This window comes from Homalodisca vitripennis, chromosome 3, assembly GCF_021130785.1.
Source record: "Homalodisca vitripennis isolate AUS2020 chromosome 3, UT_GWSS_2.1, whole genome shotgun sequence".
Classification (NCBI taxonomy): Eukaryota; Metazoa; Arthropoda; class Insecta; order Hemiptera; family Cicadellidae; genus Homalodisca; species Homalodisca vitripennis.
Window position 1 is genome coordinate 193302378 of NC_060209.1, and position 14891 is coordinate 193317268.

General features: G+C 33.9%; 1 protein-coding gene across 11 annotated transcripts in view; it reads left to right on the forward strand.

Moving 5' to 3' along the window:
* LOC124357945 (clathrin light chain) overlaps positions 1 to 14891 on the forward strand; it is a 31779-nt gene that overhangs the window by 9332 nt on the left and 7556 nt on the right. The window contains exons 3-9 of one of the 11 annotated variants that reach the window (XM_046810084.1): positions 1293 to 1391; positions 3203 to 3250; positions 3594 to 3641; positions 5206 to 5244; positions 9155 to 9256; positions 10182 to 10293; positions 12443 to 12454. In XM_046810084.1, coding sequence (XP_046666040.1) covers positions 1293 to 1391; positions 3203 to 3250; positions 3594 to 3641; positions 5206 to 5244; positions 9155 to 9256; positions 10182 to 10293; positions 12443 to 12454 — 460 coding nt within the window. The remainder of the gene's footprint in view (positions 1 to 1292; positions 1392 to 3202; positions 3251 to 3593; positions 3642 to 5205; positions 5245 to 9154; positions 9257 to 10181; positions 10294 to 12442; positions 12455 to 14891) is intronic. The other 10 variants (XM_046810086.1, XM_046810087.1, XM_046810088.1 and 7 more) reach the window with 10 other exon arrangements.

Consider the following 14891-nt stretch of genomic DNA (forward strand, 5'->3'; position numbering starts at 1 on the left):
TGTAGCCTAAATGTATTTTAACAAAAGAAGATGGATTTTTGAAAATTTACTAAATTACATAAGTTTAGACTTGAGAATGTCTTGAAGTATAATTAAAAAATTAATTTTATATTTATTCCAATATTAATTGAGAATATTACAATAGAGCACTTGAATCGCACAATGTACATTGATACTTGTCAGTTTATAAATGGATAGATCATTCAAAAATATTCTAAATGTATTTCATTTAATAATATAATTAGGTGTTGTTAAATTATGTCAAAATTTGTATTGGGTTTTTCAATAGTGTATTACAAAAACTGAAACAGAACTTCTTAATTGATATTGTCTTTACACGTTGACTGCAAGACGCCTTACAGAACAGAATCCATTTTAAAGTAACTAAGATCTCTCAGTACAGAGCTGCAGTGAATATGTTAATGAAGAGAACCTAATCAATAAAATTAATGTGAAAGAAAGTTATGAAATGAAGAAACACAACACTAAACACTCAGATGTTACAGCTTTAAAGTTTGGTACTGCCAGATTAAACAAATAATAGTTTTCATGACTATTTATGTCCAAAAGTTTATACATAAGCATCAGCCGTAGCTAAATGAATCGATCGATTTTGTTAAAATTTGGCATATTTAAGTATACACATATTTTAGTTTGTTTTTTTTTTAGTTTCTTTTAAACATTTTAAAAGGCTTTTACCCTAAAAGCTAATTTTCAAAAGCCCAACATTTTCTAAAGAAAGGGTTAAACATTTTTATTGAATTTTCCATTTTTATTCCCATTATGTACTTTTACAAAATGTTACAAACTGATTTTCTTTTTGCATGGAATTTTTTGATATGTATTGTTTTTTTTACAGTATGTATTGTTTAGATTGATATGAAGATGAGAGGAAAGACCATTTCCCAAAAAGCCATGTTTTTTTTATTACAAATAATTTGAATAGCGTTCTTGATAAACATTTTAAATCACATTCTTTATAAACTGAATAAGAATTTATTATTTTTATTTATAGAGAATATTATTTTGATTAATTGTGTTTTTAGTTTTTTTACATATTTTAAAATACTATTATCCTTTATAAACAATTATTACATTTTTTATTTTAAATCTATTAAAAATTGTTTGTTGATTTAAAATCTTAACTTTTAGTTTTCATTTTTATTAATTTTAATTTACTATATTTATTATTGCAATGTTATTCTGCCTACTATCTATTCAGTGTCAGTTTATGTTTAGCTGTGCTGTTTTGCTGTGTTGTTGTGCTGCATGTTGTGTTGTGTTTGTCGAAGGCACTGCGATGACCCCGCTTGACAGCACCGGCAGTTTCGAAATGATCAATACGCTCGGTCAGACCGACCTCACTTTCGACCCCATGTCTGGTGGAAACGGCAAGTATTAACATTATAAGTGCCTAACGTTCAGATATAACTGAAACCAATAAAAGATATGCTAGCAAATAAACATAAACCTGTTTAATTTTGTTTTTGAACAATATTTGTTTGCAAAGTAACAATGGTTTTAAAATATAGAAAATCAAATACTTTTGTGTTTTACGTGATATTACATTACAAATCTTACAGATTTCTTCAAAAGTACACAAATAAGTAGAATACAAAAATTCTAACTCATTTATTTTAAATCCTTGTCTTTTTAAAACTGTTTGTGAACGTGCTGTATCTAATTCCTGACTATTTAACTATTAACCCTTTCCACTCGGATGGGCAGCAGTGCTGACCAAATATGGCTTCTCGTAGGCTCGTATTATTTTAGCGCGTACTCTCCACTCAGATCGGATGGGCAGCGGTGCTGTCCACTATGGCGCCTGCGTGCACACAGCAGCCACGTCATTGTTGCGTCCCCACCAGCTCGGATTTATTTTCGCCGCGTCATTGATACTGTGCCTTTTAAAAAGTTAAATGGATTTAAAGGTCCAAAGGTAAATAATAATGTAGTCGAAAAGTATTAAAATGGAAATGTTATATTTCTATAAACTAACATGAGTTACAATGAGTATTAATAATGTGACAGTAAATAATTATAACATGATAAAAAATAAAATTTAACTGCTTATTATTGTTCCGAATACAAATTTAACTGCAGGCTAGTTGTCATCTTGTTGTTGAAATATCTGAGATGAATGGTACTTTTCAAAACAAACACCGATGTGAAGACCGGGCTCATTTTCGCAAGTTTTGCAATAAAACTTCACTCTTTTCCTGGTGCCGCCTTGTGCTCTGCTGCTACACATGATGCAATTCTTCATTTTTCTACCTTCAAGAGGATATGGTAGATGAAGTTGCCCATTTAGTCGGGAAATGTCTTGCAATTGGGATGGTCTTCCTTTTTTATTTGTGTTCCTTACATCGCCAACAAGCTCTAATACCAGTAATTAATAATAATACCAGCAAAACCAGGTATTAATACTGATATATCTACACTTTTATTTACAGTTATATTTACACTGATATCTACAAAACTGCATTTACACTAATATTTAATAAAATTGCACAATACTAAGAATAATAAACAATCCGTTCTAATAATGTGTAGGTTAACTCACTAGTGACAATGTGGTTAAAAGCGCGCTAAAACGAAAGCCTAGAATGCAACATTGACCAGATGATCAATTTCCAAGCTTTGTAATGAAACAGCTGATTGGTCTTAATGCGTTGTATTATAAACAAATACGTCAGAATAAAAAAAATAGTTTATAACTTGTGGTCAACGCTGCTGTCCATCTGAGCGCTAGTAGGATTATTCAACGGACAGCACAGCTGACCATCCGATCTCTGAGGACGGCAACTCGAAAAATATATGCGCGCGCTAGAGGAAATGGCAGTGGCCAACACTGCTGCCCATCCGATCTTTGTGGACATTCTAACATTACCGCTCCGAGCGGAAAGGGTTAAAAGATAAAGATCCAGATATTAAGATTTATAGTTTATGTATGGTTTGTATATACCACTGTACTAAACTGTTATTTTTAAAAAGCTAGGAATAAAATGTATTTATTCAATAACTACTTGTTGGTTGTAAATATAAATACATACAATATTTTTAGTTACTAAATAAGTTTGTGATTCAATTATTGGTTTACCTCAAATATTTCTTCTGCATGATTATTTTCTGTTTGCATGATGCACACAGGGAGACTTTAGTTTCTTCACATTTTTCTGTTACTTGCACTTTTCTGCTTCAGAACTCGGTGGTTTTGTAGCTTCCGACCCCACTTTTGACTTTATGTCAGGTAAGTATTGCTATAGTATTGTTTTGTCTTATATATTCACCTATTATGTTCTTCGAATCGTACATTTCTTTTGCAATGCTTTTTAATTTAAGCTTTTGCATGAGATATTTCTTGACTGACGTAGTTACAAATAACATCGATTGGAGCATTAACTTTGTTAACTTACACGCTTGATTCTGTACATTGTTGATAAAGCATTTGCAAAGTTATCATAATATTGTAGAACAAAATCAATAAAAAGTGTTATACATTGGAATCAAATTGAAAACTAGGCAATATGTCAAGAAAGATCTGTGTCAGGCAATTGATGCTTTACTAGTGCTTATTGCTGCTTTGTCTACAGAAGGATTGCCAGCAGCTGAACCACTACCTGCTCAAATAGAAGAGCCAGGTAAACTAAAGCTTATATTTTGTGTTTTTCCACTGAATATCTCTTGTTATTTAATATTATCTAAGTTTTCAATTATAAATTGTTAAAATTTGTCATTTTTATTAAGAGACTCAGTAAAGGTGTATTGTTTTAGAACGACTAAACACAGTATGAAGTAATTTATAACATACACTAAATAGTATTTTTTAAATTAAGAACTATTTGTGAGAAATTTGTTTTAAATTATTAAATTTAATAGATTTTTGTAAGATAAACTGTTACAAATGACAGTTAACTTGTAATAAGTCATAATTTTTAATAAATTAGATCCAATTTTAATATATGTTTGATTTGAAGCTGTCTTATTGTTTGGCCAAAATTTTGTCTGTTTAGCTAGTGTTCATTTTACTTTTGTGCATTGTTCTCACCCAACAATCTTCCGCCTTCTGTTGCTTTGAATGCATTAATTTCTTCCTTTGCCTCATATTGTTGTTTCCGTAGATTTTGTGCTGAGCACTATATCAGTATAACATTATAATTTTGAAGTAATAAGTTATTAGTTTTATAATTTTCAACATTTTTTGTTTTATTTTGTTATAATAATTTTTATTTTTTTAATTAAATTTTTATTTAATTAGTTTTCAGTAACTATAATAATAACGAATAAAATATATAATTCTTTATTTAAATTTAAAAATTTTTGTCAGTAAACTCATTTAAATTTACAAAATTGCTATGATAAAATGTAAATCACTTGTTTCTTTTACAAGTTCACGGCTAGGTGAAGGAAGATGTATATGACATGAGGTTGAATAATAACATTTTATAATTTGTCTTAACATTAGTGTAGGTTAATCAATTTGAATGAAAAGTCTGAGTTAATGTGCATCACTTTATAGCAGCACTCGTGCCGCTGCTGTTAAAAATGAACTTTGGCTGTGTACACCCAATCTTTTGTGTGAAGAGGGAAGGTCACAAAGTGTACGGCGTGAAACATTCACCAGCTGTCCGTAGTAGTTAAACAAACATACTCATGTTGATTGTGCGAACAGCTGCTATTAATAAAATATCAATCCCGTGTTTATTTAAAAGACATGTGCGAGAGAAAGGAATAGAAAAGAATTTAATAATTTCTCACGGCCTTCTACGCAGTACTGTACTGTGTTTGATCTAGTATCGCTGACAACATAATTGCATCTGTTCTTAAGTACGATTCACTATTTTGATACATCAAATGATGCAGACTTCCTGTTTATGTCGATATTTAGTGTTTTATAATTTTGCCCACACTAAGTCACGTACACACTATTTAATATTTTTTCATTAGTGTTTAAAAATTTGTTATTTAAATTTTAATTATTTTGTAATGGAATTAAATTAATTTTGATCTATTTCGTAGGAAGTAAAGCCCATGAGCAAGTATTTTCATTGATTCTGACACAATTGCTGTTTTTTTTCCTTACTTTTTACCGTATCTTACAAGTCTGTCATGGCCTCTGTCTGAACTAGTTTTAGATATCAATATTTGCTTAAATAAACGTACGATTTCATTATTAAATTGAATGAATGTTCATTTTGCATGCAGCCATGCAGCCTCAGCCTGCCGTGTCCCCGGATCCACAGAGTGAGTACTGGACATTTTACGTATTAAGGGTGTATGAGAACATCTTGTCGTGTTTCGTCGATGAGGCGTGACCAAAAATAAATACAAAACTCTTACACTTACAAACAAACAAACTTACACGATCAGGAATAAAACTGCTAGCCCTCACTGGTCAGTTACACCAACACCTTAACCTCAGTAGCAATAGCAGTGTAAATTCTTGGGAAACGCAAATATGCCTCTTGAGATTTGTGTCGATAAGATTTCTCTGTACTCAAATATCATTGATCCTTACATGTTCTGGTTCTCATACATCCTTACTGTATTGATTGATTTGTGTTAATATTTGCGTGACAACTTTAAAATTCTCAATCAATGTGTAAAATTCTGACTTATTGGACTTTAATATATTCATATCTCTGAAGAAATGTTTTTATAGATTTTTCTCTGTTTCTATTAAATTAAAAATTATCTATTTTCTACAATGGTGAATAGCTAAATTTCCAATTGTAAAATTTCAGACAATCGTGACAAAATTTTAAAGCGGTCTGTTTTTAAAATGGTTTTATGTTTTATTATTAAAAAAATATTTTATTTACTAGCCTGCATTGACAAAAAAAAAAAAATTAGAACAGCATTTTGTTTTTGTGGTGGTGGTGGTACGTAGCCAACTTATATGCTTTGGTTTTGCAAAGGATCTATTTCGTAGATGCTATTGCTTTAGTGCTTGTAAATTTGTGATTTCTTTTTCAATTCACTAATCAATAATATGGTTTATAAAACAGGTGTAGGTTTCATTCTTTCTGAAAAGTTAGCATTGTCGTTTGTGGTGTCTGACATTTTAAGCGAATAAATTTAACATTTGTGATACAGATTTTTCAGCTTTAAAAAAATCATGTCTGAGGATGGAAATATAAATTTAATTGAAGAGTCACAAAAATACACAACTTTATATAAAAAGTCATCATAAACAAGTTATTTTGCCATTACCAACGGCTTCCTCAGAATAGGTGAGAGAGTATACAGTTAGGAACAGAAGGTAGGGTATTCTGCTGCTCATTAGTTGGTACCAACTGTTTGTCGCACCTGATATTGAGATTATGATGGCCACACACAGATAACCTGTCGTCGGGAGTTTTAGCTGAGAAAAATGTTCTAGATGGATACAGGTTTGTCAGGATTTTGGACTTTGTAGTCAAGTTATCATTCATAAAATTAAGGAAAATTTCAGAAGATTTTAGACTTGTATATTAGATAGGTCAGTGTTTATGATTGCCACAACGAGCATGTCTACCGTCTCCTGGCATTCTTTCCGAAAACATACCTATCAGTTGTAGCTGTGTAGGCAACCTGTAAGAATCACTGTGCGTATTTAATATCTTTAAGATTATTGAAATTCCCTCTGTGAAATTCAGTCAGTGACACATGTTTAACTGCAAGAAACGTGGCGGCTGCTAGAATTCACCTTCAGCTTTGTGAAGTGTATGAAGATACCGTAATGAGTGAAGAGATTTAAATCTGCCGATAAGTTTCTACAGCTGTAATGTTCCTTACGGTCAAAAACCGAATCACTGAAATATGTCCAGTGGTAGGCATACTATAACAATACCAAATCTAATGATGCTATTGAAAATCCGATGCATGCAGTGAGTCAATGCACATGCATATTTTGATATTCATGTAAGATTTGGATAGCTATGGCCATTCAGAACTTACTTTCTGAATAATCTTATATACGAGGGGGTACCCAAAAAAAAAACCGGAATTATTTTATAAAAATTATATATTATCAAATTTTTTACAATACGACCTTATCTCCTTCAAAATAATCTCCATTACAACTAATACACTTGTCCCAACGGTATTTCAAAACATTTTTTGTAGTCATCTTTAGAAATGGCTGCAAGCTCGAGCTTCGTTTTTTTCTTAACCTCTTCAACGCTGTCAAATCGTTGACCTTTCAAGCCTCTTTTCATGTGTGGAAATAAAAAAAAGTCGCATGGAGCGAGGTCAGGCGAGTAAGGTGCGTGGGGCAGCGGAACCATGCCGTTTTTGGCTAAAAACTGCCTAACTCAGATGGCTGTGTGTGCCGGTGCGTTGTCGTGGTGGAAGAACCAGTCTCCAGTCTGCCACAAATCGGGTCTTTTCTGGCGAACACTGTTGCGCAATCTTCTTAAAATCTCCAAATAAAATGTTTGGTTGACAGTCTGACCTGGAGGAACAAACTCAGAATGAACAATGCCTTTAGCATCAAAAAAGCAAATCAACATGGTTTTGATGTTTGATTTGACTTGCCGACATTTTTTTGGACGAGGTGAAGATGGCGACTTCCATTGGCTTGAATGTTGCTTCGTTTCTGGGTCATAACCATAGCACCATGACTCATCACCAGTAATTACTTTTTCCAGAAAATCGGGATCATTTTCGAGATGTTTTTTCAGAAGGCGGCAAGTTTCAACTCGATATGCCTTTTGATGGTCAGTCAGAAGTCGAGGAACAAATTTGGCAGCAACCCTTTTCAGTCCTAAATCTCCTGTTAAAATTCGCTGAACCGAGCTCCAAGTTAACCCACTGCTCTCGGATAGTTCCTCAATTGTCTGTCGACGGTCGATGAGCACAAGTTCACGAATTTTCTCAACATTTTCGTCCGTTCGATAGGTTGATGGACGTCCAGAACGAGGTTTGTCTTCAATCGACATGTCGCCATTTTTAAATCGAGCGAACCACTCGTAGACCTGAGTTTTCCCCATAGCATCATCTTTGTAAGCTGTATTCAACATTAAAATAGTTTCTGCAGCATTTTTACCAAGTAAAAAAACAAAATTTCACAGCTGCACGTTGTTCACTTAAACTTGCCATGACAAAAAACGAAACAAGAACAAAACAGGGTTAGCGAAAACAGTCACTACGAACGAACAGAATGCACTAGGACAACGGAACTGGGGTCACTGAGCTCGCAATGGGTTGCGCGACACACGCCTAGCGGCAGGAATGTGTACTACACGCTGCCGGCTGCCAGCAGTACAATTCCGGTTACTTTTGGGTACCCCCTCGTATTTTTTACAAAAATTGAGTAATGTATTAAATAGATTTAAATTAAACCCATACAGTTTTATAAGTAAAAATAGTAAGCCATTTGTGGAAATGTTGAATTAAAATTTAATTTTAAAGGAAAATAAATTGGTAATACTCCTGGCTTAATTGACTGATTATAAACTCATCATTCCTTATAAAAAAATACCTTTATATAAAAAAAGCCAGCGGATAGTTTAATTTTCTTCTTCCAGTTAATTTATTTGAAATAAGTAATACATAGTATAAAATACTTATAATTGTTATCCACTTACAATATTATCGGATTATGTAAAAATGAATATGATGGGTGGAGGAAAAAAACACATTTTAATAGTAACATTTCAAAATAAGTAAAATAAAAAATATAACTAGACAAAAAAAGTAGTATATTATGAATGTCTTGTAAAAGGTTTAGCATTTTTATACAAAGGAAGGAAGACAAACCAAATTTTCTAATCAGACTTATGCACTAAACAAAAATGAACACACTCATTAACTCATTGAGTGTAATGTTGTATTATTTGAAAATAATGTCCAGTATTACTTCATTTACTATACATAATGATCAAACACTCATGTAAATTTATTTACTCGAGTTTATTAAAAATTTTATTCACAGATGAAGTTAAGATAATGATAGTATTCTACATTTGAAATGGCATTAAATAAGTATAAATATAAAATTAAACAAATAATATAGATATAAAATTAAACAAATATAAAGACAACATAAAAATTAACCAGTCATTGAATTGTTATGAGTTTTATTATTAAGTGTATTACTATTGTCAAGTACTAGTATCTAAATTGTGTAAATTACCTAAGTATGGAATGTGTAATATTGGGGTATTTATAGAGATGGCAGCCCAGACTACTCCAAGCAAGCCTGTTATTCGAGAAGAGCCGGAAAAGATCAAGAAATGGCGGGAAGAGCAGAAAGCTCGGCTGGAAGAGAAAGGTTGGTTGTGTAAAAAAATATTAATAACAATGTTTGTAATGTAAACTTAAACAATCGATATTTCTTGTTTTAGTTGTAAGGGAAAATCTTTTAAACCATTATTTGTTACACAAATTTATCCTGTTTTATTAACATCCAAATTTAAGTTAATATGTGGTTTCAAAATCTAGAAACTAAAAAAAGTATTTCTAACAATTAAAGGATAAATTTTTGCTAAACTAATGGTTTTATTTCATGTCAAATTAAATATCTAAGAATACAACCCCCCAGTTGCTTTAGTATTATCATTGTAATGCTAATCTCACTAACTGGTTATCACATAATTTTCTAGTTCCTAGTGTTCAAGAAATGTGTAATACAGAATTGTGTGCTATGAGACCAGTTTGCGATCAACTAATAATTAAGTTTTCTATCACTCCTTTTCACCTTTTATTAAGTCTTACTTTAAGTTGTAATACAGTAAGACCCCTTTAACCAAAATAAAGGGGATAACAGCTATTTTAGATTACCAATTTTTTGGTTAACCCAATTACATCTAAAAATAATCTATTAGAATGAAACATACATATAACATACGTTTGTATGACATGTATGTATGAATGTATGGATGAAATGTACATATAAAATACATACATATGAAATGTACGCATCTCATTTCATGGAGGAAATGAGATACGTACGTACAAACGATTTCTGTAAGTTTTGCTTTTAGAATGGTGGCAGGAGTTGCGGAAATGACTGATAGCAGTGGCGTGGGTCAGCTGACATGGCTGAGTCAACCGGTGGCGTGAATCGTCTCAAGGACACTATTTTGCTCCGTTATACATATTTGCTCGTTTTGTTGAGGGAACCGTTCGGTTAACCGGGATTTTATTATATTTCAATTTTATTGAAATTGATGGCTAATTATCTGGATGTTATCCAGATGCCAACGAAGAAAAGAAGAAGGCAGAGATGCGAGAAGCTGCCAAGAAAGAGCTGGAGGAGTGGTACAAACATCACGAGGAGCTCATAGCCAAGACCAAGGCTGACAACAGGTACATTCCACTATGCCAACAATTCATTGTCGGGCTTTCATTGCAACTGGATCTTTACTCAGGGTTTAGAATTCTGGAAAAATAGGGGTGTAAACATTATTTTAAACTAGTCACGCAAAAGTTTAATTTTTAAGAAATTCTTTAGCCTTTAAAGAATTATTTAATGCTATGAGGTTGTACTTTTAGAATCTTCGGTGAAATTTGTAGTTATCTCAACACGTTCGTTGCGTTGTTCAGTTTAGTAATCTTTCTCGTACTTCGACTTGAGTCACCGGTGACTCATAGTGATGACTTCAGTGCGACATGATTCACTGGTTCACTCATGACCACTTAAACTTGTATGAGTCACCCTCGATCTATCACACCTTGAGCCGTGGGTGACTCATACATAATATATACTCCACGTAATAATTGTAAAATGTACTCCTCATCACTTCAATCGCCAATTAAAGCAGTTAAAAAATGTTCAGAAAAAATATTCCTCAAAATAAAGTATATTTAATGAAATCCGGTTGGATTCTCAACTAAAAGTGTACTATGAGTCATCGGTGAATCATGCCACAGTAAAGACGTTAATGGTAGATTAACTCTAAATGTACAGTAAAATTCAGAGTGATATTAATTTTTTCCTTCTTTGATAACTATTTAGGATACATAAACTGTGAATACTTGTAATTCTAGGAAAAGATATAAAAAAAATTTATATTTTTGTATGCGATTTCCTTTTTCTATTTAGTTTTTTGTGAATTAAACATTGTCATCTATATTTTTCATAATGAGTGCATTATGGTGCCTTATGTGCAATAATTATTAGGAAATGAATTGTTAACAGAAATTTATTTCTACAGTATCATTTTCTCAACAGTTTTAAGGTTTAAGGATAGGCATTACCAAAGCTCTAATTTCTGTTACTATCTCTACACTTAATCTAAGAAAAAGATATATCATGATGGGTTTATGATACAGTTAAGGAAATATGAGAACTATGATAGTAATATGAGCAATTTAAGCTCTCATTGTTAAATTTCCTTAATTTTGCTAATATTTGCTCAAGTTTCTTTCATTATACCTTTCTTTCTTATAGTAAAGTTCCCTAAAATTATGCAATTTGACTTGTACTTAGATTTAAGATTTTCTCCTGCTCGGAGACCTTAATAGTTTATCCTTAGCGTATAAAACTAGTTTTGTAGACACATTATAGGTGTGTAGAATTTTGTATTTACAAGGCAGGAATACACCAGGCTACTTGTCGTGTAACAGGCTTCGCTGATGTTGCATGCAAAATTTCAAGTTCATAGCTCATTTCATTCTCGAGACATCCTGTGGAGGGTCAGACAGATGGTCAAGAAAAGAAATATGAAGGAGACCAACTCTTGTGTGTGTAGAAATGAAGCCCCACAGATAAAATTGTTCTTTAGATATCCTGCAGAAAGTTAGACTGTGCTAACTCTCAGCCGAATCCCATTGAGGACATGCACTATCATCAAACAATACTTCATATTTGTAAAAGAAGTTGCACGCAAAATTTCCACTTATAGCTCAATTTTCTTCTCTAGATATCCTGCGGCAAACAGAGAGAGATAGAAGAGGAATTTCGCTAACCCTCTTAGTGGTTGCAAAATATACAAAATTTCAAGTCTGTAGCTCAATTTATTCTGTGAAATCCCCCTAGTTATAATACTTTGTTAACACTCAGCCAAAGGCCATTGAGTGACGTGCACTATCATCGTACTTTGTGTTGTATAGAAATGAAGCTCTTTGCAAAGTTTTTTTGTTAATTCGTTTTCGAAAGAGAAATTTTGCCATATCTCAGCCAATTACTTAAAAAAAAATGTATTAATCCATACTATTTATCAGTTGGTATAATCTTTTACTGTGCGTAACTAGATTGAATAGTAATTAGTAATAATAATAAATAGTACTCCAAAACACAAAAATCATCGTCTGTTGGTGAATTTCACACTACCATTGCAAATTTTACCGGCTTGGCCTTAAATTGAATGATGCTTAGCTTTTGTTAAGTTGCAAGCCTGACTAACACAAATTGCCCCGACATACTCAAAGTGACATTGTGTTTGTAAATGTGTCTTTCAACGAGCGTCCGCTTGACATTTTGCTAATATGTTTGAAATGTTTTACGCTTGCTTAGGGAATCTGCAATGTAAGTACTCTTTTATGTTTATGTGTTTTCTTCATCGCGCATTTTATATTTTTGCACTGTTTTATAGCCTGCTTTATAAGTACCTGCAGGAAATAATGTGTGTTTTGTTAGTCTATGCATTAGGTTATAGAGAGGTCATTTCTAGAACAATACTGTGTATCAGAAATTGTGTACAAGATTGTGTTTGTGTAACATTGTTTGTAGGAGTAGGTCTTTAATATGGAGTAGAAGAAAATACCTAATTTGCAAGGTGTATGATTCAATGTAGATATGATGAATTGACATCATTATGTGACGCTGAAGGCTCCATTGGGTCATCAACCATGTTGTAGAAGTGTTACTATTGCTAGAAGTCACAGCCAATGTATTTTCAAGCGTTTAAGCTGAAAAACAAAAGTATAAAAATACCTGAAAACACATTAAGCTTATTTCTGAAGTCATCAGTGGCAACTATTAGTTATTTAACAATAAATTTACTGTCATTAACTGGTTGTTAATTATTATGGTTGTCATTAGATTTAATCTAAGAGTAGAATAAATTTTAAAGTACAGTAAAAGCCCGCTAATCCGGCATCCAATGGTTCGGCACTTTCATTCATCCGGCACCGTCTTAAAAAAAATCGCGTAAATGAGATATTTTAAGCGCAGTGTGAAACGTACAGTTCGCAAGAGCGCTCGGAAAGGTTCGTGCTCAGTCGGAAGGGATTGTATGTGACGCAGCAGCTGTGTGTGAGAGGGGGTTCAGGGCCACTTGCCGGTCCGCCGTTACGTGTTTGTCTAGCGTCTAGCGTCTAGCGTCTGCCTCAGTCTCAGTCACTGTCAGTTCGTACTCGAGTGCAGTCGTGAGTGTTGTGCTCGTTCATATTGTGTTTTAACTTTCTCAAAGTTGTGCCCTATGTTTTCCAAGCCCGGCTCATCCACCAGCAAAGTTGGAAATAAACGTAAGCATGTCACACTAAAGGGCCCCATACACCTGCGAGTCTGGCTCGCGAGCCTGGCTCGACTCGCCTAGAAATGGACCAAATCCGTCAGTGTATGGACAATAAAGAGCCGAGCCGAGTCAAATTCAGGCGAGCCGAGCCGGATCCGCCACTGCTTGCCGTGCGGCTCGGCTCGGCTCGGCTCGAGTATCAGTTCGCCAGTGTATGGCGCATTACGGATCGGACTCGTGCCCCCCCACCACCGAAAAATCTGTTCATTCCGTTTTCACTACTGTAGGCCAAACGTTACGCACCACTCGTTCGGCCAAGGGTAAGGTGTTTTGTTTGTTTTGAGTTAACATGGCTGACTCCAAGTTATTTATGAGCCCTGATTTTTTAACAACATTTATTGAAGAGTATCGAAATTTGCCGATAGCATTTATTATGTAGACCGTCCGGTAGCCAGAAAACGGAGAGTAGCAGTGAGGCGTTCCTCTGGTGATATAGCGTTTCGCAGTATAGTGTCTTTTTTGTTATAAGCGGTTTAACCTTGTCCAATAACATGTCAAAACTTTCAGCTGACATCCTTAAATAGTTCTGATAGTCTTGGCGACTATCATTCCTAACAAAATTCAATAAATTCATGTGGCTAATTCTCTTTCTATTTAGTAACCAATTCTTTAGTGACCACATTACCCTTTTCTTCCGTTTCTTCTTAAATACACCTAGCTCATTTAACACTATAACCGCAGCTGCAACATTCTTCGAAAAAACTCATGTTTGCAACTGGGCGAGCAAGATACGTAGGTGTATGGTGAATAATCAGCGGGTCCGGCTCGCGAGCTAGGCTCGGTGAGCCAGGCTCGCGAGCCAGACTCGCAGGTGTATGGGGCCCTTTACCATTCAACAAAAGCTAGAAATTATAAGACGTGTAGAAAAAGGTGAGAGTAGAATGAAGCTAATGGAAGAATTCAACATTGGTTCATCAACAATGTATGACATCAAGAAGAATAAAGAAAAGTTACTTTTATTTAAGTCTCAAACTACAAATGTCAAAGACATGCAGTCTCGACAAACTTTAAAAAAACCTAAACTTGACGACCTTGACGAAATTTTATTCAAATGGTTTAGCGCTAAGCGGTCTGAAGGGAAGCCTGTGACTGGGCCCATGATCATGGAAAAAGCTAAACAGTTCCGTGAGGAATTAAAAATAGATGAGAAAGAATGTGCCTTTTCTGATGGTTGGCTGCACCGATTTAAAAATCGACACGGAATACGGAAGCTTGATGTAGCTGGGGAGCTCCGATCAGCCGACCAAAATGCGGCTGAAGAATATAAAGCTGAATTTGAAAATCTAGTTGAAGACTACGATTTGTCTGCATGCCGGATTTACAACGCTGATGAAACTGGCCTACTTTGGCGTTGTTTGCCTAATTCGACTTTGGCAGCAGGGGATGAGAAATGTGCCAAAGGCTTTAAAAAAAACAAAGACCGTTTGACAATTTTGCTATGTGGCA